Source organism: Anopheles coluzzii, chromosome 2 (assembly GCF_943734685.1).
Source record: "Anopheles coluzzii chromosome 2, AcolN3, whole genome shotgun sequence".
Lineage (NCBI taxonomy): Eukaryota > Metazoa > Arthropoda > Insecta > Diptera > Culicidae > Anopheles > Anopheles coluzzii.
In genome coordinates this window covers 70,876,883-70,898,321 of record NC_064670.1, presented here as the reverse complement: position 1 = coordinate 70,898,321, position 21,439 = coordinate 70,876,883, and the positions used below count along the sequence as shown (strand labels likewise).

Sequence of the window (21,439 nt, the reverse complement as noted above, 5' to 3'; positions counted from 1 at the left end):
GATATAATACTCATAAATTTTTACATAGTCCGTTGCGCCTGTTTTTATTATTACCCATAGCAAATTCTACTTTGTAATTCATTCAATCGTAAAATGACCCGTGTGATTAGCTGCGGTTCGACTCCTGTTCTGGTATATCCAGCAACTCCACATCAATTCCCAAGTTTACAGGAGCTACCGCCTCGATTGCTTCACCGTTCTTGTTTCGCAAATCGGTCAAGCTGCTGATGAAATCCGGATTGCGGGACAAGCTTTGCAAATAATTGCTACAGCTACTGTAAAATGGTTCCAGCATGATCTCGTGGATGAACAGGTCCTGTAGCGGTAGCAAAAATACAACATGCTTCGCTGCTTCTCGCTTCGTCGTGTCGCTTACCGGGCGCTCATCAAAATTGGCCTGTGAACATAGACATTGTCGTTGCAGTTGCAGGTTCCAAAAAGTTAAAAATACAATTCCTACTTACATTCATATCAAAAAACATGTCCGGTAGTTTTAAGTAACTTTGCACGCATGCTTGCAAAGAAACTCCTTCTTCTACAATCTTTCCCTCCGTTTTACCGATTGCAATGTGGGCAACCATTACGTCGAAACACTTCCCCAGCTCTACACCAAACTTATGCTGAAGGACGTCTTTCACTAGCCGCCCGTTGTGTAAAACGCGCCTGTATCGATCGTTAGACAGCAGATCACGCATTTCATCCGTTATCTTCATCCATTTGATGTCAAAGATGTAGATCGAATCATGAGTTGCTATGGACAACAGTGATGGCGAGATAGAGTGCCTCCCATGCTCGATGCTTTCCATTGCAATACCCAAATGGCGCTGAGTTTTGAGATATCGAATCGAATCGTGATATTTAACATCCGTTTGGTGTATGAAAATGTAGTTATTTATCTGCTCCAGCGTCTCCTGTAAATTTTCCAGTGTAAGTAGTTTTGTGAATTGTTTGGGGTTGTCTCGAGCGTTTGCCGAGGGACCAGTTTGAGTGTTTCCCTTATCGGCAGAGATAACCTGGATGTTCCTTATTTCCGAATTATAGTACGTTTGAATGCCATAAGACTCCTTCGTGAGCATGTCGCGCACGTTCGATAAGCGGATGAACGATCGATCAGAACCTACGTGCAACAGCTCGCCGAGTAAACATTCTTCCTCCAGTTCCAGCAAAACGGTCTGTCCAAGTACCAAGTCAATCTTGTTCATGATTGTGTCGTTTTCTTTCTGTGTTTTCAATTGCTCCACCTTCAGCCGATTTTCTTAAAAACACACACATAGACTGGGATCTTTGGAATGGCTACAGTATTCGGCGCACCATATACGAACTATTTAATCTTCTTTCTGGGCAACTTTGTCCCCGCGACCGTCGACAGACTCGTTGCTGACCGCAAAGTACGCCTTGTATATGAAAAGAAACAATGCACCGTGCAGCGCAACCACAGCGCTCACCGCTGAATAGATGTTGCTCGATACACTGGATAGCTGGAGTAGCTGATCAAAAATCCAATGTTTTGACGTGAAAAAGGTCAGCACGGGAAGCGCTATAATCAAGATGCAGTACAGGAATACGGTCTTGAACGTACGATATTCGGCGCGCTGCTCCTGTTGTAAGAAAAAGTCACATTGAATAGTCAGTAGGCGCCCACGGGTAGAACCACAGGGATTGCTTCTGTTTCTTCTTACCGCTTTCGAGATGGTGTTTCTGTTCTGCTTGGACTTGGACATCACTGTGCAGTAGGCGTAGTAGTTTGTACCGTTTCAGTCTATCCTCCAGGTTTGGGGTTAATTTTACACGGAAAAACACAATACACCGAAAGAAGGCTGAAACAATGTAAACTTGACAAGTACTCGTGACCAAAAGCTATGGACGTTTGCGCACTGCAATTGTCAGCTGCAACTTTTGCTCTCAAATTACTTAATTTATTTTATCTCATCTTTAGGTTTCTAAATCGAACGAAACATGTGCTCTACTTACTTAATTAATGCCTAACGTGCTTACGTTCATTTATGACAAATCCTGTTCAATGACCGTTGCTGGATGCGATGAAGCAAATCATCTGCACACTGGGAAGATAGCATTAAATCAGTACGGCGTGTGTGTATAGCCCCAAAGCTAGCCCAATGACAGGTCAACGGAAGTAAACAAACAAAATTTTAAAGTGCTGATCTGCAAGTGCATTGCATCGAAACTCTCTCGAACCCGTTCCTGATGCGGAACCAAGGCGAAACAAATACCTTGGCTTCAAACAAGCAGCTCTGCGATTTAGATGAATACTCTTTGGCGCATGTGTTTCTGTTTCTGAATGTGGGAGACTTGGATCGTTGCGTTTTGGTTTGCAAAAAATTCCAGCACATAATTCAGAGAGTGGTCTTCCCCAAAAAATGCAAGCACGCCTTGGTGACCGGTTCGGATCATGGAGCAGCCTTAAGTCCCTACCACTATACCCGACGAAAACGAGTCAAGTTGGACGAAAATTGGCGCTATGGAAGGTACGAGGAGCGGTCTTACTTTCATCATAACGTGATGTACATATCGCAACTAGCAATCGATAAGGACTGTCTTTACATGACACACGGCGGTCGTCTGCAAGCCCACCGAAGGACGAAAAGCGTACACATGATCGATACCAGAATCGCTTGGATGGTTGGCTCGGTAGGAGATTCAGATATCACGAGTCTGGCCAAAAAGAACAATCGATTCTTCGCCGGTCGTATGGATGGGAAAATTTTACTCTACGAACATGGCTCAGGCCAACAGCATTTGCAAACGATAACAAACGATATTATCAAGGCGGTCGATTTTAACAAAGATGTCTATGCAGTGACAACGAAAAACGAATCAACGTACGTGTTCAACTATTCTCCGCCGGATCGCGAACTGCTGTATGATGGTGATGTGTTTGAACATTCCCACGTTTACCCTCACGCATATGAAACAATAAAGTTGAACAACAATCTACTGGCGGTAGGCAAATTTCATTGCAGCAAGAAGCGCGCACTTCAATTGATAGATTTGTACAGGTACGTAACACAGTTCCGCCTGTGGGGAATGAAACTGTATTAATCTGTATACAATTACGTACAATCGTTGCAGCTGCACCATTCAGCAGTTGAATTCACCTTCCACGGCTGTGTACGATGTGCTCTGGAAGGACGAGCACTGTATTCTTTGCGGCAATTTTGATACCACCATGCGCCTAGTCGATGTGCGCACTGGGAACGATGAGGCATGTTGGACAGATCCTTACAATGCATCAGTATACTGTCTCTCCTACAATGGGACGTATGCCGTACACTGTGGAATGAAGTACCACTACCGGACCAACCTGTACGATTTGCGAGCGCCAAACCGCTGTGTTCAGATGTACTTCCCTTTGAAGAAGAATAGCAACTTTTCTCCCGTCTATCGGATTGCCGCTGACTGCAGCCAAATGTTTGTTGTAACCGACCATAACTTGCGGATACTTAATTTCGACGCCGATTGGGCTGCCACAAAGGACTATGCTTCGATATAGCTGCAACAGTTGCTTGCGTTGGTCAATGAATAAATTTATTTGTATAGAACCGCAATCCTTCGACCGACTCGTCGCGGCAAAGCTGACCAAAGCCTTCTGCGGTTAGCAGTCGCTCGCGTGCTAATAACAGCGAAATACATTCAAGACGCGCCAGCTCGTCCGGGCTCATGGACACATTCTGCTCCACCAGTTCCAGCGTGCGCTGCGATATCAGCGCATCGTCGTGCGATTCAAGCTGCAGTACAATGGCACCGCTGGGAAATTCGCGAAGCTTGATAGGGCCCGTGAGCAGCCGACACGCTTCTAGCAAGTCTTCGGGTGATAGCAGTTCCAGTCCACGGGCCCTATTAACACGACAGTAAACGTCAGCTAGCGACATCATTCCTCCAGCCTCGGTGATGGGATCGAGCAACATCTCGCAAAGCTGTCTCGAAAGTTTTAGGAAATATTCCGAATTGCTGCGTGTGCCATCTCGCGTGACTGGATCGTCAATGCCGAGGCTCAATAAATACGATTTAAAACGAACCGTTTCGTCCTCCGATATTTCACCCTGGCGTTCGCGTATTTTTGCACTGACAACGTTCGTAATAGCCACCATATCTTTCGCCATAGCCATTAGTCGACCAAGGTCTTTGAAGGCCATGTTGATATTGGCATCTGTTTGCTTTTGCTTTTCGGCTAAATTCCGCTCAATGCCAACTATGCCAATACGCAACTGGCGGCGGCTTGCGTCTGCGCTGGGTCCAGCAGCCGATGCGTCGGACTGGCTCGACTGGGCCTGCTCCCCATCATCCGACACAATCCAGATACGGGCGGATAAAGTTGAGTGAAGTGCCTGAACAAAAGCCACCTCCACACCATTGCGGCCAGATAGTTTCACAAAAGTTGAACAGCTATGATCCATGGGCCCAGGCATTTTATCCGACGCTAAGCTGCCTAGGCGTAGAATTATGCGTTTCTTCCGTCCAAACAACATCGAACTTGCTTCCTCTTCATCCACAGACAGGACATATTTCAGTTTCAATGCCAAGCAGCTGCCTCCCCTTGCGATTTCTCCGTTACGTCCCCACAGCAAACGATGGCTAGTCAGAACAACTTCGCCGTCTTCATAGTTGGTCTGGAATTAAGCAAACATCAAATAGCATTTTACATAGTTCGCTTACCAAATGGAAAATTGCTACCTTTTCATCACCGTCATACAGCTTAATGTTGCGATCCTTTGCCACAAACGATTCGTTCTCGAAGAGTCGTGCCTGGCAGTATTCAAAACGATTCATTTTTCAGCTCTGTACAGAATAGATGTATCGCTTTTCCAAAAGGCACACTGTATGTGCATTTGCTACAGAATGGAATGATAACATACTTGTTTGTTTACATTGTGCATCCCTTCAGTAACGTAAAGCGCATGAATGACATACAGTGTATGGCAAAAGAAATGGGACAAATGCATTTGTGACGACTTTAAATCTACAGGTACGGGCTATACCAGCAAAAAAACACATGACCGCAGAAATCGACCTTAAATGCACATTTCGTATCATGCATTTTTTTTATTAAGAAGGAACGGCTTCGGCCCTGTTTATTGCCACTTTCGGACTTAACTACGGGTGGATAAGACCTTCCGAAATGTATTTTTGCTATTATTATTTCGTTAGTTTGCGTGGATATGAACTAATTTTTGAGTTTATAGACATTTTTCACATCATTCCATTTTCTTTACATGTGACTCAGAAAAAAAACAAATAAAAAAGGAAGATATAGGAGACTCTCGCATATCGAGTTTATCCGTTCTAGTGATTTGTTCGGTATGAGAAAAACATTTTTGTATGTAATGTGGTTCAGAAGAAGTATAATTGGTTACAGGGCCAAAACAATTCTTAAACAACACTATCAAAACTACACTTCTTGAATAGGCAAACGCAACAGGTAATGAATAGATTCCAAGCATCAAAACTCTCACATTTATGAGCGGACATCACATAAAAATAAAAAAAATATATCTATTTTTGCTTGTCGTGCTAGTGTATGAATAAAAAAAAATACTTTTGTAGTTATTGTCTTTATTTATCGTAGAAAGATAGTTAAAAACGGTATAATATTTTAAAAAAAACATCATTGTAAGCTTACTATATCATACCAAGGCCGGCAACTTATTTCCCGATTCGTGTATAAATTGTATTAATTATAGTTCTAAGGCACTGTACACCATCAAAAAGAACTAATTTTACTGAGATAAGTGAATATAATATTTGATTAATAAACTGTTTAAATAGATGTGTTCGAATGTTAAATTGAGTCACAGTTCGACTGGATTTTCATAATACCCAGGATTTAAAAATAGCTGTTTGAAAAATCCTCTCTGTTCGGTGCAGATTGTTTGCAAAGCAGAATGTTCAGTACGATAAGATGAAGCATATTCACCAACGAGTTTCATTAGGATTTCAACATCAGTATCATGTGCATGTTCGGACCATATTTTGCACATACTTTCTACAAACCACGACCCTGTATTTGTATCTCGATGTGCCGCAAAGCCTGGAACGGTTGCATAGCACACAAGCATGTCACAGTAGGTGGCAATATTTGATGGCAAAGGTTTCCCCGGATCAATCATTCCATCGCGCTCGGTGTTCGTCGATAAGCGGTACGCTCCTAGATCGGATTGCACACCACTGCAAGTAAGAATAATATTTAATAAATAATAGCTGCAATCTAAAATTAGTTCATTTCAAGTGAACAACTTTCTCACCGACAAATTGAAATGAAAAATAATTTCGGTTTGTGGACCAATCTTTTGCAATTGACTGAATTAAATTCGGTCAACAGATCCTCCACACGCAGTAACGAATTATCGTGCAAAAAGATGTAATCGCTGCCTTTCCGATGGTCACCATGGGATAGAATGTAGAAGGCAAAGCAATCGCAGGACAAATGTTCGGATTCCTTCAACTGTGCCAACAGCTCTTTCAAATCCTAAAAATACAAGCACGTCATTTGTTTGTGTATGTATGTATACATCGGCCCACTATAAATTAAAACGAAAATAGTACTTACGCCCATCGTGATATCCTCGTAGTAAAAAACCACAAATCCCAGCTGCTGGAAGACGGAAATCAAATTCCTGCCATCAATATCTGCTCCGTTTCGCGTAGGATGAACTTTTTTCAAAAACGTAATGACGTTTACAATAAACGCCACACCACGATTACGCCCTTTCATTGGGTAAGCCGGTACTTTTGGATGTGTTTCCGCTGGCCTTGTAGAGAGCTTAACGGAGAACGTAGTTGGCAGTATGTCTGGATAGACTTGCAAAATGCATTTGCTTTCTTCGACCAGCGCGTTCGAAGCAAAGTTGTTGTTTTTACCATCATCTACATCGCCTGGACTGCGAAGGGAGTACACTTTTGGTGCCACATTGCAGCTCACAGATCGTACACGCTGAGGATTGTGAGTGGAATGCATTTGATTGTCGTTGGAGTTGGGCTTCAGAATCAAGTAAGCTGTAGGAAAAGCTTGCTGGCATATAGCCAGCAGCGTGTCAAATGCTTTTGGGCCGCGTTTGGTAATTTTTTCAAATAGTTTTTTATGTCGCGTAACTTCATCCTGAGCAATACCCTGATAGAAAAACAAACTCCAATGGTAATTAAACAAGATACAACAGAACAGGTGTTACTTGTAGAAATGGCTTACCTCGATACGCGATACCATCGTCGGCGATAGCATCTTTTGTTGTATACATTCAAAACTTAATTGCTTGTAGTTCGTGTAATTCACAAGCTTTTCTACATTATGGGTGATTAAGAAACGATCTTTATTATTCATCGTGAACAGTCGTAACAAACTTTTATTTTTTAGGCATAAAATGTTTGCTGCGTCCTTGTTGCTTTCTCATAGGGAACTATTCCATAAACATCAACAAAGGCACACTGGGAACGCTTAGGCCATCGCCGTAGCCAAGATGTATATAATACAATGTACACTACGATGTGTAGTCAGGTATTAATGGATTACAGTCCGAACTCACTTAACGCGTGGCCATGGAGGTGGCAAAATGTTGAAAAATATTTCAATTTTATCAAAATTGCTTGTCAACTGCAAAAAAGAGCTTTGCTCGTGGCTGCACCAAAAATATACACAAGAACGAAAACAGCTCAAACATCCGAATATCATCGATATTTTGTTTAGGAAGTACTAAATAGGTACATTAATCAATTAGAAACATGCATTTCAGCACTATTATCATAGCAATGGGACACAACTGCGACAAATAGCTGTTTATTTACAATTTTTCGCAAACGTCAAATTTTGTCAACTTTCGTCAACTTTATTTCCTGGCTGCTCCCGGCTACGAAAATTTGACAAAAGCTCAAAAAAGTAACAAAGCTCACGTTTTGAACAAATTTTTTGTCACTCCCATGGCACCTACTGGTTGAACTTCGATTCCCCACCTACTACCCAAGCGCCACAGATTAAGCTTAAACGACTGGAAAATTGAAAATCCATAGAAAAAAAATGAAAGCTCCACAACTTCATTGGTTTGAACAATAGATGGCGTATTACAACTCATCATTATATTGCTATCCTTTTCTTGCAATGTGTTTCGACAAGTTTCATCTTATCATGACCTATATAGCCATCTAACTTTCCGAGCAAAAATCTATATGAATGGTCGTGTGGTCAGATACGTGGGTATCAACACCAACGACCATTACTCAAATCTCATTTGCTTCAGTACTGGTGGTTTCGGTTGGAGTTTAGTATTTAAACAATCGTATCGAAGTTCTAGTTCTAGCGATGCATAACTTCAATGCGAAACCATACAACAGTACAGAGGAAATGAGAAAGCTCTCCTCCAAGCGATGAAGCTCAACTGGTTGGGGTATCCCACAAACAGATGGCGCCACCAGCTTTTTTGCTATTTTTAGAATGCATGAGTCGTTTGCCGTCTGCCAAACGAAGTCTTTCTATATTCCGTTTAGGTAGAGAACTTGAGTCGTTTAGAAGCCGTTTAGTGATCGTTTAGTGGATGTGTGAAAAAAAAAATCACAATAAAATACTTACATGGCTGTTTAAAATAACAATTTATGCACCAACAAATCAGAAATTAAAAGTTGGGAGGCTACGGAAAATTTTAGGTCAATAAAAGCAATGAATCAAAAGTTATTGCAGTTCGAAGTTGGAAAAAATACCCGGGTATCCGGTTGCCAACTTAAAGGTTAAAAAGGTGCGGATTACCGAGCGTATACTGTACTTCCTTTTAACCGCGTAACTCGGGAACATACTGTAGTATGACAATGCGTCTTTCTCAACATTCCCCAAGGTATTTTTAACTATTTTTATTTATTGCCTATAGACATCTTGAATCTGTCAATCATTAGCGCTGTCAACGGTTAACGGATTTGATTCGAACTTGTTTGTTTTGTTCCCAAGCCTGTTTGGTCTTCGTTGTGTAGAAATTGTCTTTACGCCAATTGTAAACGCCCCGACATGAGCAATGCAGCATTTATAGATGATTGGAACAATATTATACCATTTAAGATTAAAATAACGGATTTGGAAAAACCTACAGAACAGTTTGTTTACAAATCAATCCTTCAATTTTTCAAGCTCATGCATTACGACGTTGCCAGCTATGAAAATGTAAGCTTCCTTTAGTTAAAAGTTGCTGTAAACATTAAATAAAGCATAAATTTTTTTGTAGATGTACAGCGATTCGAATGAAACACTCACGATGAAGCGGGTGGAATTAGTGGCGAGAATCAACTACATCTATCAACTGTGCTCAGATTCGAAACAAACTTCGTTCTTGTACGTTGACCTCGTCAAACCAAGTAAGAACATTGCATACCTGGACTCTGGGGTAGAATTACTATACTTTCGCATGCTTTCTTTTGTAGCTGGAAAAAAGATCATACATTTGCTTAAAGTTCTGCTCAACTATCTGTTTTACACAAATATGGTAAAAGAAACAGTGTTGGAAAAGGCAAACAACTGCGCACAGGAGTATTCTGAGCTGAACGCTAAACTAAACCAGGAACAAATAACGAAGGAAGAAAAAAAAATTCGAGCCAACAAAGTGTGTCATTTCATCGTCGTTGTAACATGTTGTGTTTGAATTTGGTGGTGTTATAATGCTTGTACTTTTGGTTTTCCTACAGATCAATCGTCACATAGATGACTTGAAACTGCACCTGCCTCAACTAAAGAATCAGATTGAAACCCTTCAGCAAAGAAAACACAAGCTTCAGGAAAACATATCTACACTGAAGGCAAATGACCAGCAACTAGCCGATAAAATTATTAAACTAAAAATTGAACATTCGGAACTGGCAGAACTGCTTGTAGCCGACGATGAAGCATCTTCCGTGAGGGAAATAAAACAATCGCTAACTAGAGAAATTGAAACACTCACGGAAACGGAAAAAGAGTTGCAACAAGCTTACCAAATCCATGTTTCTTCGATCAACCAGATAAGACCGTGCAATGCACTTCTGGAAAAAATGCTTCTAATTGGAATGGATGAGTCTTGCAAGTATGTATTAATAGCGATAAACGGTTCCGGTCCATGTCCTGTTTTATGTGTAAAGTACCTAATTTAATATTTTTTCTTAAATTATTATTTTTTTCAGAAATTTACGAGGCGCAATAGTTGAACTAAATTCTTTGTGCGATAAGTTACGGAAACAAAGGAACAACTTGACAAACCTCTCAGATACATTGCAAAATAACTGCGAGGAACTCGATGGCCTGCTTGCAGATAAAAATCAAGAGCTGGAAGTACGTAGAAAGGTATTGGAGAAGAATGACAGAAGAAAAGATAGGTAAGTATTTAGTTGCAAACGTTATCAGTAAGCATCTTGCGCATCTACGTATTTACATAGATGATATTGTTACTTTTACTATTATTACAGCAAGCACCTGGAACAGGAGAAACGCCTTAAGGCATTGGATCAAGCAAATGAGATATACGCACAGCTGTTGGTAGTTCAGAAAGCAGAAATGCAAAAAGTTATCGTTATGGTTGAGCAAGCTCTCAAGTTTATAAACTAATGCTCTTTCTAACCGAATAAATTAAGGCATTATTTCGTTCGCCGGATTGATATACAACCACAAGAAAGCAATTAAATGTGTAACTATAATTTTCTAATAACAAATAACAACGATACAGACTGGTGTGTGTACTTTAAGATCATAAATTTATTGAAAATTAATTCATTAAACCATCCCGCCGCTGGTTTGCCACAATTAGTGCCACGAGTTGCTTAAAGTCTAGTAAATATCGCCATAAACTTTTCTCCGCTCATGCGAGTTACTTTTTGACCTTCTTCGCTGCTATCCAGCAGCTTTGGGGCGAGAATGTCCTCCTGAGCTTCAGTGTCTGGCAAACGCTTGAAGCATGGATGCTCTTCGATATGCTTACACATCCATTCGTGCAGCTCTCGCACGTCGGTTACAGTATAAATTTTGCCACCTGGACGCAGCACGTACGCATACTCACTCAACAGGGTTGGGTTAATAATGCGCCACTTGTGTTTCGCCTTTTTGAAGTGCGGATCCGGATACAGGAAGAACAACTTTTCCAGCTGATGTTTTCGGAAGTAGTTGGGTAAGTATTTCATGGCGTTCGTGCGAATGCAAGCGATGTTCTCATACTTTCCCTTGTGCCGCTGGCGTAGTGCTTTAATACGGTCCATCACATAGTCGGACACTTTTACACGAATCTCCATACCGATAGCCAGCTTGTCCGGGAATGTTTCGCCCAATGTTACCAGAAACCCGCCATATCCGCAACCAATGTCGGCAAATACAACCTGACGATTGCCAATGTTGGGATAGAGTTCATTCCAGTTGCTCAATTCCGGTAACAAAGGGTAATCGAAGCTATGATCAGCGATCGGATTCGAGTGGGCCCGTTGACGATAGAATCGTTTTTGGGGCAGTTTCACATAATCGTCAATAGCCTCTTCCATGGTACGCGTTATGTACGGTTAATAAATGAAGCTACTATTTTGAGTTATCTGCATAGCAGTCTATTTGCTTGTTGATGGTCAACAATATATTGGAATTGAAACTTCCGCAATGTGTATGCAATACCGGTATCGCGTGCTCCTGGCTGTGTTGTTTTGATCGATGTTTGCCTGTCACTGTCAAGCGATCCCGGACAACATGGCGAGGATTTTTGACATTCGAATATTGCTGCATCTCGCTCATTTTCTCTACCCGGGCTTTTCTTGCCTACAACAGTGCTCGTTTCGAAGTGAGCTTGTGTGCCTCCTCGAGCAAAATGTGCACTTTTTATTACTGTTTGAAATAGAAAGAAAGATACCCGTTTAGAAGCGAGTTAAATAAAATAAAAATAAAATAAAACCGATAATGACATCAAAGTACGAAGGATCGTAACAGTGCGTTTATTATGCCTACAAATCCAGCATTTCATCCGCTATATCTTCGTCCTGATCACTTTCACTGTCGCCATCCGATTTATTTTTACCAGATGATGTTTTACTTTGTTTTCGCTTCCCATCGTGTGTACTGTCGATCACTTTCAGCAACGAACGCCAAAAATTCATAGGTTTGGCAAATTCTACCAATACGCGAAAATTCCCAGCAATCGACAATGCCATCTCTTCCAATCTTTTATCGACTAGGTGCATTCGGCTTGGTTCAATCTTTTGTACGTATTTTCGGACTTCTTGCTGAAAGGGGTAATAAACAGCAATCATTTTCTCCACGATTGTTGTCTAAAAATAAAAAGCAAAACATATGTAACGTTGACAGTTACAGTAGATATAACAGTCTCATTTACCATTTCAGTCTCATTTTGTGATTGAGTAGCTTTTAAACGAGATCTTTTCGATGAAGGTCCTTCATTCGCGTCGGCATTCGTTTCATCGTCTTTTGATGTTGTACTCTTTGCAAGTTTTGCTTTATCGCGGTTTCTTACATCACACATACATTTAAATACGTAAATTAAATCGATGAGTGTATCAACCCCTTGGGAGCATTCTACGTATTTGTCTTTTATGAGTTGTTGATGAATTTTGTTAACGTTCTTCAGCAATTTCAACAGACTAATATCATCAATATTTTCTACAAAGAAATCATAAATGGCACAACGCTTCTGTGACGATTTTTCGTCCTTTCCAGCCAGATCACACTCTTCATTGTCGATTTCAGATGCTGGAAACATATCACTTTCTGCATATTGCTGTTTAAAAGTGAAAGATTGAATTAATTCATAAATGAATAAATTCATTACCAATAACAAGTTATAAGCTAACTTACCAGATAATTGTTAAACACGTATACACACTCCAAAAACGATACTTTCAATAGCTTCTCATTCTTTGAGTTAACGTACAGCTGGATTACGTAGAATGCTTGCGCGGCGATATGATCATTCTCGTCGATGATCAGCTTCAGAATGTTCAACAATACACTACCACGCATTTTGACATAATCCTGTAAGATCAACTCATTTAGATTGTTCAAGGCCACACTCCGCACCGTTAAGTACTGTGAGCTTAGTTGTCCGATTACTGTTGAAATGGAAGAGTCCACCAAAGACGTGTGTCTGAAAAATATAGCAATACACAAAAAAAAAATTAAATAGATAATGTTTAGGCTTCCGAAAGCAATACAAACATACCTTTTACATAAATCAGCAAAAGCTGTAATTAATGTGCATAAAATGCTTTGATCAATGTATTTAAATTTCAATATTCTATTAAAATCAGCTATCACTGTCGTCGCCAGAGAACCGTCACGTAAACCAAATCTTGCCAATACTATTATAGTTACATTAATTTTACGCGATTGATCGGTCTGAACCAACACTAAAGTAAAAGACAAAAATGAAAAAGACCAACAATTGATAAAACCGTTTGATTACACGTTTGATGACTGTAACTACTATACGTACGGCCTTTTTCATTAGCAGCAACATGCGCTAAATACTTCAATAGTATATTAACTATGTTGTTATCCGGTTTAACGTTTAAATCGGTTGCCGCTTCTGCGTACACGAGTAGGCTGATCAGATATCGCTCATTAGTCACGTGGGCACTCGTATAATGGGTGCAGTAGTGTAACAAATATTCCGCACTGCTATCACGTATATCTGCAATCCAGGATTCATCAACGATGCCATCAGCTTTTCGCTTTATCATGCAGCATAAGCTGTATATATCACCGACCAGTGATATGTTAGTACTGCCGGTGCGCAGTAGATCGCTTAAAATTTTGAACAGGTGATTTAGACCCGATCTCGAGAAGTCAGACGACCACGATTTGATCACGGAAAGGATATACTGCAGACATATTGGCGAATTGTACTACAAATGCACATTGCAAGAATAGATGAAATTAGTTGGCAGCCGTTAATTAGGAGAAAAGCACATAGTTACTTAGCTTACCGTGTCTTGTTGAAGGATATCATTCATTGTTTTAATTACCAAGTCCGGATTGCGCGATTTCATTTTGTTTGCTATAATCGACAATATGATCCAAGCTTCACTACAGTTGACTGTGAAGATATGAGACTCTATGATGCTAAGATTTTTCGGCCTTTAGAGAAAGGAAAATGGTAACGGTAGAGCAATAAATGCACAATGAAAAGAAACTGGAATGACCAACACTTACGTCAAAATTGATTTCTGTATCCAAGAATCGACGGCTGATTTAAGGACATTTATTTTACCAATGACTAAAATGGCGCGGACGATCATCCATGGTGTAAATACTTTACGAGACGACGAGTCTTCGTAGCGGCATATGCTATCAAACACGTTTATTTTCAGGCTCTCCATTGCAGATTCCTTCAGTTTTTGGTCCACATCATCCAGGAAAAATAGTAAACATTTTGACCATAGCTTTATCAGTGGCAAATAGTTTGGATACAGTGCTAACAGTTTGTTGAGCACATTCAAAGTGGTACGACGCATCAGCATAACCGGGTCTTTTGCTAGTTTAGAAATGACATACTCAAATATCGGTTCATCGATGCGATTTCTGTCCAGTTCAAGGATACACTCCAAGCAAGACAGAGCCACTCGTCTTATTGCAGAAATTGGCGATAACATTGCATCGTACATGGTATTCGGCAAGGATGTTAGCATTTCTTCGATTGCTTCAATGCCTGGCACATCCTGGGAGGATATCTTAGGTCTCGGACGAGCTGTATCGCCGACCAGCCCGTCGTTACAATCGGATGGTTTGTTATGGGTGGATACGGTATGCTGACTAAAGTTGAGCACATTCCGAGATATGCCTAGTTCAAGCTCGGCCGTTTGAAAAAGCTCTTCCACGTCATTCATCTGCAGGTAATTTTTTTCATCCTCATCTGCATGCGGCGAATAGAAGGCATTTTGAAATATGCGCTTCATGGTTTTATTACCATTCTGTAGGATTTTTAACAAACACTGGAAAGCCTTTAGCTTCACCGTGTTTGACTTTTCAAGTAACTTGTTTCCCAACAGCTGGAGCAAATCTATTTCTCGCGGTACATTCGAAATCTCCGACTGGAACAGTTCCCAGTCGACGGTGCAATCAACGACTGCTAGCTTAGCAATCATCTCAACAATGTTAATCCGAGTTCCGGCGTCTGAGTGTGTCTCTATCTGCTTCAAATAGTCGATAATGGAGACGTTACATTTGCTGTACATGGTAAGCTCATATTGTACAGCAGCGTCCAGCAAAATTGCATAATCATCAGGTCGTGAGAACACTTTCGGAGGATTCGTTAGAACCGATTTTATGAAATTTGTGAGTACCGCACATGTATCTTTTGAGTTTTGCTCAAGCAGCCGCAAAAACAAGTTGTGTACGTTGAAAGCACCGGGTTTGTTTTTATACTCAGACGTATAAAATATGGCAGTTCTATTCAGAATCATGCTTATAGTTGTCCGGCATTCGTTATGGTCGTCATGTTCCGGCAAGCAGATAATGCCTAGCGTAGTAAATATTTTTTCTGCCAATTGCTCCGCTTCAGCCCGACTCTGAGCGTGCTTGATACAGTAAATAAGCAGGGTTTTTAATGTATCAACTATTTTGATCTTGGAGGTAGAGCAGTTTTTTAGCGTCATACATCGAAGCAGTAGATGTAAATCATCCAGCACGGACATGTAATCCAACATCAAACGTCTTGCTTCAGTTATAGTGTTCATTCTTCCTTGGGAGCCATTTACGTTACTGGATTCGCGCAGATGATTAATTATTTTAAAAACATCCATACTTTTTGAAAACACGCATTCATTAAACACTGTTGTTTGCTTCTGCCCAGGAGTGGTCAATAACACGATGTACAATCTAGCCGAACAAATAGCGAGCTTTATGTGTACCGTTTTCGTTGGTTCTAACTCTGCTAGGCAAATCATAGTGTAAACGAAGGTTAAGAAATCTTCGATATTGATCTTTTTTGATAAATATTGCCAATTATCATACTGATCGTATAGTCCAGCTGTATTGCGAATATTTTCCACTTCTCGCACTATGTCTCGCATCAAATCTTCCAACTCCGGATCATGTAGCGCTCGTTTTACCATTGCGATGTTGCGCAGATCATTGCACTTGGAAACTTTCGCGAAAGAATCTCCATTGTCTGCTTGATTGCTGTTGCTATCGTTGCTAATTGAAGGATGAATATCATTCACTTGCTCATCACACAACTGATCTACACGCTCTATCGACACTGAAGAGTCGAAATAACCGGGAAGTTGATTCAACAACAGGTGAACGTGCGTTGGAGCCATTTTAGACGGGCTCACGCACTCTTACCGTACAAAACAACAAAGTGTAAACAGTAAACAATAAACATACACACATACTGTCTAATCAAAGCCAGCTCTGTCAAATCCCCATACTTTCTCCCAGAAATGTTGACCTTTCGCTAGTGATTGAGCCCATAGTGACGTTTTTGTGCTACGAACCGGAAATACAATGAAAAAGAAAACTGAGATTATGGGCAAGAAAACACGACGTATATGGCCAAGCTAGGCTTGTTTAGACCATAGTTGTATACACCTTGTACTGTGGCAGAAAAGAGATTCCCTTCAAATATCTTTTTGTATGTGTGACGTGACACACTAATTCTGAGCATCGTGGTCATCGTAAGTGCCTTCTTGATCATATTTCCTCTATTATTCTATATTTTTTGTTGAATGATTAATTTATAATCCAAGTACTGCGACTCATACCAGGCTGTGTGCGTTGTGGTAGTATTAATTATTATCGTGGATTAAGCTATTCGCTTGATTTTATATCCTACATTTCTAGTGGTGCCATGTGCATCGGACATTTTTTTTAATTGTTCTTCTAAAGTTGATTTGCGGTGCTGTAAATTCCCTACAGTTGAATATAATTTTAGCAACAGTGCATCATATTGTTGAATATGCTTAAAGTGAAGCATCAAAAGTGAAATTTTCCGAAGTAAATCTTGTCAATCGATGGAATCAGGTAGTTCTGTTCATATATGTATGGTTTGCGTATATGTGTGTGAGAGTGTAGACGGTGCAAAGATTGTTCGAAACAAAAAAAACATCCTTGCTCGCGCAGTGCGTATTTATTATCAAGTAAAATAATTGGAACAGTACATTAAATGACAAAAGTAAACAATTTACATCGCTTGATGATTCCGGAGATGATTTGATCTTTCTTAATTTCATGATTGCTTTTTGCGTCTACATGCGCACGCATGCTCGAGTACCATGATGCCAACGATACGCACACACAGACACACACAAAGATGGCGTGTGCGTGTACAGCGTACAATGTTTCACTAACACAAAGATACACTCAATGGATTTACATTGTTCCAGTCATAGCCACGGAAAACGTGCGACAATGGTATTAGAACATAATTACATTATAAGCGATATTACATCCCGAATTACTGTTACAAATTCTTACATTCTCAAGCAAACACATATTAATTAGAAACCTGTAGAAAATGGTATAGATAAATTTCGAGTGACAGGAAATGCAATGAAGTTAGATGTGTGTGTGTGTGTGTGTGAAAGAGAGAAGATTTGTGAGTGTGTAGTAGTGAAATAAATAAATAGCACACACAGAAGCAAAGTGGGAGATGCGAACCAAGAAAGCTCGAGAACCGAAAGTCTAAGTCAGTACTGTTTGTTCCAAACCACGATTGGATGCATCTAGCAGCTCCCGTGGTAAAATTTATTTTTTATTTTGCTGAAACATACAGAAAATTATACAGTGCATAGAGCTAGCTCCAGAAGCAAGTAAATCTTTGCGAACTTTTACCAACAGTTCGTAAAGGCCATACACATTGCCGTTCGCATCGCTTGCAGGTAAGAGAAGTGAAATCTAGAGAGGAACTGTACATAGAATACAAAATGAAAGAAAGCAGTGGTGATGCAAAAAAAAAAGTTGGAAGAACGTCAGCGTTTGCTGGTGTAAAGAGTTAAGTTAAAAAATGATCCTCGTCTACGCATCATTTTTCTAGCTACACCGATGTGAATATTCATTTCATTCGTCGAATTAAATTGGTCAATTTTGAACAGTGATACTTAAATGGCGTATTAGCATGTATGCAATTGGTTAAATCGCGTAGTATTCTTGTAGCGCCGTGAGGAACCATCTTTGCCTGCTTTGTCTTTTGCATCGTCGTAGATAACGAGACTTGTGTGCGCTGTAAAAGAACGTTTGAGTGTATGACGAAGGACGTTTGTACATTTATAGAGTGGGGAGGTATGGTGGAATCGATGCGTGTCGCATCAACCTACCATCTTTCTTGGTTGAACAAACATTTCTGTTGCAGTAACTCGGTCTCATTACTTTGTGTGATTTTTTTAAGGAGTGCAATATTCATGGACGATAGGAGGGTGTCTTGAGCATATGCATGATACAATTACGCATACTCTCCACCATTGCGACAATCGCTGAAGTACGGAAGAATAGGATTTTTAACTGTAGAACATATTTTGTAAAATTACTTGGCGATAATTTAAATAGCAAAGTATGTAATCACTTGTTTATTATAGTTTCCTCAATCATCTTATCCCTCGAAAGGAAAGGTAGCGATTTCAGGCGAAGGTGTATTTTTAACCCACTCGCGACATTCGAATCATCGAGTTGTTTGACGTATTTTCTTTTGACGCGAATACATCATGTGGCCCTGCTATCAATGCCACAGGATTGATTGTAAATTGTTCACATGTGTTTCGGAAGCATCAGCGTTGATTCCCCGCATCCATTCTAAGCTCTTCTCATATGCGTAGTTCGGGTGGCGAAAAAAATCTCCGCTCACTGAAGCTTTCTCTTCTTTTTGTATACTTCCTTTATGGTCGATGATGATGGTGGAAGTGTAGTGGTGAGTTACGATTCCAGCTTCACTCACACTAATGAAGTGTGTGTGTGTGTGTGTGTGTGTGTGTGTGTGTGTGTGTGTGTGTGTGTGTGTGTGTGTGTGTGTGTGTGTGTGTGTGTGTGTGTGTGTGTGTGTGTGTGTGAATCGCCAAAGCGAGAAAATAAAAGCTGCAGCAAGCTTTTTGAATGGAATGTTACCGCTTGTACCTAGACCCTCTTATAACAAGCATGTGCTGTCTAAATAATACATATTATACACTACACGAATCCATATTTTATGTAACTCAGTTAATACTGCAGTTAGTAGCAATTATTCAAAATTCTAGTGTTAATATTGAAGGGTTATATTAAGTTTTGACCTCATTTCGCATCATGCATCAGCCGAATTGTGCTGCGTTTCTTTGTCCATTTTTGCATCTCGTTTACGAATGATTGTGAGTCATCAGTCTATGGACAATCTTTCTTTTCCAGAAATGAGGTGATTCATGTTACACACTGCATTTTGCGTAAGACACGACATGAATGAAGCATTTTGCGGAAATCATTCCTCAAAGCAGAGAATTTAGATTGGACGGGTAGCAATGCGTCATTTGTTCTGACATTAACAAAACGTTTGAACCACATATTTAAGTTTCAGGCTTTGTAGGTGGGTTAATAAAATAAAATTGAATAACAATGGATGGACGCCCTGTGCATGCGTACTATGCATATCTCAGTGTGTACCCAAAAAGTAATTATTCACTATGTTTTTACATGATTTTAAAAGCGCTTTAAATAACATCGGACGAGTTTGGAAGTGAGCGTATGATTTTTTTACTGTGTCATACTTTTTGCATAGCTGGCGACCTCAATCGGGTGTTATATGGGTCATAGCGATGCACCCGATTCTTTCTTCATTTTTGTTTTTATTTACTCGCCTAATTTGCGTCTGGGGGGGACTACGGGAGTCACACAAAGACAGTAAGGTAACTGGCGTGTTAACGAATGAGTGCCGCAAAAGCATTCTACTATTCCTTTAAATTTAAATTAAATTAAATATTTAAATCAAGGAAAACTATTGATCTACCGAAAATATGGTGAATCATACAGGTAGATCTCGATCTGATACATTTACGCGAAGTAGCAGATAAGTGTGTTTTTTTTATTTGACAAATTATTGGAGTAAATTGTATCAATTTCAAACGTATCTATTCTATTAGCAAAACGGCAAAAATTTTATAAATGTTATATGCAAAATTGATTGCATTTTTTGTGTAATTAAAAAATCTTCAATTAAAAAGTTATAGTAAATATCTGCCAGGATCCAATAAAATGTCTAATTTTGTAGCTAAAAATCGCTAAAAGCAAACGACATTTTAAAAACACGTTTTACACATGCGTTGAAAATAGTCAGGTCAAAAGTCTAAAATTGTTATCAAACAATTAAACTCATTTTCTGTGAAGTACGAGAATAAGTACACAGTGATTATGTTTGAGAAACCGCCCTTTGGTTTGGAATCCAAGCGTTTGAGATGAAGGAGCATTGTTTGATTTTATTTTCTTGTGCCATAGACCAGTTTCTTGATCTTGAACAGTTCTGCGCGTCGTGCCCTTCAACTCGCAAAACTCGTCCCGGCAAAAGATCACTTACCTCTAGCCTTGCCGTAGCATACAACCGTACAGTTATATTGTCTAAGCGCGTTGCCCAGGGGTACGATGGTTGGTTCCGTATAGTAGATAGAGAAAGAGGGAGGATAACATCGTGTTCCATTAGCCGCATAATTATTGTTTCAGCGCTTTTCTTTTTAACAACGGCGAACTGCTCTTCTCCCTCTCGCATCTTTCAATTTCGGAGAGTTGCCCGTTGCTGTTTGTTCGACGCAGCAGTAAGAAGCTGAAGAGCAATGGCCCAAGAATGGTAAGCAAGGTTCTCATTGTGCAGAGAAAGGAACGGGGTTTACTTTTTTTCCTTCATGGCGTCTGAAGGAGTCATTGACCTGCCATTCGAATGATCTGAAGAAAAAAGAAGCGCACTAAAGAGATAGCCAAATGGTGTGGTGCAGAGGAATGAAGCGCCATAGAATTTACAGTTCAACGTTCAACGTGACTTATAGAATCGATTAAGTTTAGTTATTATATATAAGCAGAAGCAAAGTACACAAAGCTTCAACGCATCTTATTTTAAAAGAAGTTTCTGTAGTTGTAATGTTGAATTAAACGTCCACAATGCACAGTGTGTTAAATTAAAGCTGAACTTTTATTTTTGTTTTCTAATTTCAGGCATAGTGTTTTCCAGCTTATGGTAAAAGCATTCTCGGTGTAACGCGTGTGCTTGGAAAACTAAGCCCCGGTCGAGGTTGTGTGATCTTGCGATCGAACACGAATTGGCTGGTGGAAAAGAAGTAATAGAAATTAGGAGAGAAAAAGAACGTGCAGGCTACGTGGCGTAGTGGTGTGTTCATTTCTAAGGTTACGTGTGTTAGTACATTTCTTTCTTGTATATCAGCATCATCCAACGTTAGTGTGTACCTCACATACTAATACAACGGTGAACGCAACAAAGAAGTAGAAAATAAAACAACTTAGTGCTTGTCGTACCGGAAGCAACTGAACGAACCACAG

At 40.1% G+C, this 21,439-nt stretch overlaps 8 protein-coding genes and 1 long non-coding RNA gene across 10 annotated transcripts; 3 read left to right on the top strand and 6 right to left on the bottom strand.

The window, feature by feature from the left end:
• Positions 1-17: 17 nt before the first annotated feature.
• On the bottom strand, positions 18-1,211 carry LOC120947401 (piRNA biogenesis protein EXD1-like). Its single transcript, XM_040362708.2, has 2 exons — positions 465-1,211; positions 18-397 (listed from the first exon to the last, which is right to left on the bottom strand). Exons 1-2 carry the CDS (start codon positions 1,200-1,202, stop codon positions 107-109), a joined length of 1,029 nt encoding a protein of 342 aa, XP_040218642.2. The 5' UTR covers positions 1,203-1,211; the 3' UTR covers positions 18-106.
• Positions 1,212-1,281: 70 nt separating this feature from the next.
• On the bottom strand, positions 1,282-1,833 carry LOC120947403 (vacuolar ATPase assembly integral membrane protein VMA21 homolog). The gene is made up of 2 exons (XM_040362712.2): positions 1,680-1,833; positions 1,282-1,598 (listed from the first exon to the last, which is right to left on the bottom strand). The coding sequence occupies exons 1-2, from the start codon at positions 1,719-1,721 to the stop codon at positions 1,326-1,328; spliced, it is 315 nt and encodes a 104-aa protein (XP_040218646.1). The 5' UTR covers positions 1,722-1,833; the 3' UTR covers positions 1,282-1,325.
• A 98-nt stretch (positions 1,834-1,931) lies between these two features.
• LOC120947399 (F-box/WD repeat-containing protein 4) lies at positions 1,932-3,511 on the top strand. Its single transcript, XM_040362706.2, has 2 exons — positions 1,932-3,017; positions 3,091-3,511. The coding sequence occupies exons 1-2, from the start codon at positions 2,206-2,208 to the stop codon at positions 3,509-3,511; spliced, it is 1,233 nt and encodes a 410-aa protein (XP_040218640.2). The 5' UTR covers positions 1,932-2,205.
• A 13-nt stretch (positions 3,512-3,524) lies between these two features.
• LOC120947400 (vacuolar protein-sorting-associated protein 36) lies at positions 3,525-4,884 on the bottom strand. Its single transcript, XM_040362707.2, has 2 exons — positions 4,693-4,884; positions 3,525-4,628 (listed from the first exon to the last, which is right to left on the bottom strand). The coding sequence occupies exons 1-2, from the start codon at positions 4,786-4,788 to the stop codon at positions 3,534-3,536; spliced, it is 1,191 nt and encodes a 396-aa protein (XP_040218641.2). The 5' UTR covers positions 4,789-4,884; the 3' UTR covers positions 3,525-3,533.
• A 667-nt stretch (positions 4,885-5,551) lies between these two features.
• Positions 5,552-7,431, bottom strand: LOC120947398 (caspase Dronc). Its single transcript, XM_040362705.2, has 4 exons — positions 7,202-7,431; positions 6,566-7,126; positions 6,261-6,484; positions 5,552-6,183 (listed from the first exon to the last, which is right to left on the bottom strand). The coding sequence occupies exons 1-4, from the start codon at positions 7,331-7,333 to the stop codon at positions 5,808-5,810; spliced, it is 1,293 nt and encodes a 430-aa protein (XP_040218639.1). The 5' UTR covers positions 7,334-7,431; the 3' UTR covers positions 5,552-5,807.
• Positions 7,432-8,770: 1,339 nt separating this feature from the next.
• LOC120948971 (putative autophagy-related protein 11) lies at positions 8,771-10,700 on the top strand. 2 transcript variants are annotated; one of them, XM_040365874.2, is made up of 6 exons: positions 8,775-9,151; positions 9,213-9,342; positions 9,409-9,587; positions 9,670-10,043; positions 10,141-10,332; positions 10,423-10,700. In XM_040365874.2, the coding sequence occupies exons 1-6, from the start codon at positions 8,999-9,001 to the stop codon at positions 10,559-10,561; spliced, it is 1,167 nt and encodes a 388-aa protein (XP_040221808.2). In that variant the 5' UTR covers positions 8,775-8,998; the 3' UTR covers positions 10,562-10,700. The 2 variants fall into 2 exon arrangements, with proteins under 2 accessions (XP_040221807.2, XP_040221808.2); XM_040365873.2 differs by having other exon boundaries at positions 8,771-9,151; positions 9,213-9,587.
• On the bottom strand, positions 10,685-11,665 carry LOC120948973 (tRNA (guanine-N(7)-)-methyltransferase). The gene has a single exon (XM_040365876.2). It carries the CDS (start codon positions 11,479-11,481, stop codon positions 10,774-10,776), a length of 708 nt encoding a protein of 235 aa, XP_040221810.2. The 5' UTR covers positions 11,482-11,665; the 3' UTR covers positions 10,685-10,773.
• Positions 11,666-11,885: 220 nt separating this feature from the next.
• Positions 11,886-16,372, bottom strand: LOC120948968 (condensin-2 complex subunit D3). The gene is made up of 7 exons (XM_040365870.2): positions 14,153-16,372; positions 13,927-14,077; positions 13,434-13,845; positions 13,161-13,347; positions 12,797-13,085; positions 12,318-12,719; positions 11,886-12,252 (listed from the first exon to the last, which is right to left on the bottom strand). Exons 1-7 carry the CDS (start codon positions 16,258-16,260, stop codon positions 11,929-11,931), a joined length of 3,873 nt encoding a protein of 1,290 aa, XP_040221804.2. The 5' UTR covers positions 16,261-16,372; the 3' UTR covers positions 11,886-11,928.
• Positions 16,373-16,969: 597 nt separating this feature from the next.
• Positions 16,970-21,433, top strand: LOC120948974 (uncharacterized). Its single transcript, XR_005751004.2, has 2 exons — positions 16,970-17,820; positions 21,098-21,433. It is a non-coding gene; the product is annotated as an uncharacterized LOC120948974 (long non-coding RNA).
• Positions 21,434-21,439: the final 6 nt, after the last annotated feature.

What these genes read in the sequence shown, in the direction of transcription:
- LOC120947401 (XM_040362708.2), bottom strand. Translation starts at nt 1,202, where the DNA reads ATGAACAAGATTGACTTGGTACTTGGACAGACCGTTTTGCTGGAACTG. An exon ending in ACATGTTTTTTGATATGAAT is followed by an intron (nt 398 to 464) that starts GTAAGTAGGAAT and finishes CTATGTTCACAG; the next exon opens with GCCAATTTTGATGAGCGCCC.
- LOC120947403 (XM_040362712.2), bottom strand. Translation starts at nt 1,721, where the DNA reads ATGTCCAAGTCCAAGCAGAACAGAAACACCATCTCGAAAGCG. An exon ending in GAAACACCATCTCGAAAGCG is followed by an intron (nt 1,599 to 1,679) that starts GTAAGAAGAAAC and finishes TTCTTACAACAG; the next exon opens with GAGCAGCGCGCCGAATATCG.
- LOC120947399 (XM_040362706.2), top strand. Translation starts at nt 2,206, where the DNA reads ATGCGGAACCAAGGCGAAACAAATACCTTGGCTTCAAACAAGCAGCTC. An exon ending in CAATTGATAGATTTGTACAG is followed by an intron (nt 3,018 to 3,090) that starts GTACGTAACACA and finishes CAATCGTTGCAG; the next exon opens with CTGCACCATTCAGCAGTTGA.
- LOC120947400 (XM_040362707.2), bottom strand. Translation starts at nt 4,788, where the DNA reads ATGAATCGTTTTGAATACTGCCAGGCACGACTCTTCGAGAACGAATCG. An exon ending in TGTATGACGGTGATGAAAAG is followed by an intron (nt 4,629 to 4,692) that starts GTAGCAATTTTC and finishes GCTTAATTCCAG; the next exon opens with ACCAACTATGAAGACGGCGA.
- LOC120947398 (XM_040362705.2), bottom strand. Translation starts at nt 7,333, where the DNA reads ATGAATAATAAAGATCGTTTCTTAATCACCCATAATGTAGAAAAGCTT. An exon ending in CGATGGTATCGCGTATCGAG is followed by an intron (nt 7,127 to 7,201) that starts GTAAGCCATTTC and finishes TTTTTCTATCAG; the next exon opens with GGTATTGCTCAGGATGAAGT. An exon ending in ACGAGGATATCACGATGGGC is followed by an intron (nt 6,485 to 6,565) that starts GTAAGTACTATT and finishes TTGTATTTTTAG; the next exon opens with GATTTGAAAGAGCTGTTGGC.
- LOC120948971 (XM_040365873.2), top strand. Translation starts at nt 8,999, where the DNA reads ATGAGCAATGCAGCATTTATAGATGATTGGAACAATATTATACCATTT. An exon ending in ACGTTGCCAGCTATGAAAAT is followed by an intron (nt 9,152 to 9,212) that starts GTAAGCTTCCTT and finishes ATTTTTTTGTAG; the next exon opens with ATGTACAGCGATTCGAATGA. An exon ending in GGAATGGATGAGTCTTGCAA is followed by an intron (nt 10,044 to 10,140) that starts GTATGTATTAAT and finishes TATTTTTTTCAG; the next exon opens with AAATTTACGAGGCGCAATAG.
- LOC120948973 (XM_040365876.2), bottom strand. Translation starts at nt 11,481, where the DNA reads ATGGAAGAGGCTATTGACGATTATGTGAAACTGCCCCAAAAACGATTC.
- LOC120948968 (XM_040365870.2), bottom strand. Translation starts at nt 16,260, where the DNA reads ATGGCTCCAACGCACGTTCACCTGTTGTTGAATCAACTTCCCGGTTAT. An exon ending in ATACAGAAATCAATTTTGAC is followed by an intron (nt 14,078 to 14,152) that starts GTAAGTGTTGGT and finishes CTTTCTCTAAAG; the next exon opens with GCCGAAAAATCTTAGCATCA. An exon ending in TGCTGCTAATGAAAAAGGCC is followed by an intron (nt 13,348 to 13,433) that starts GTACGTATAGTA and finishes CTTTTACTTTAG; the next exon opens with TGTTGGTTCAGACCGATCAA.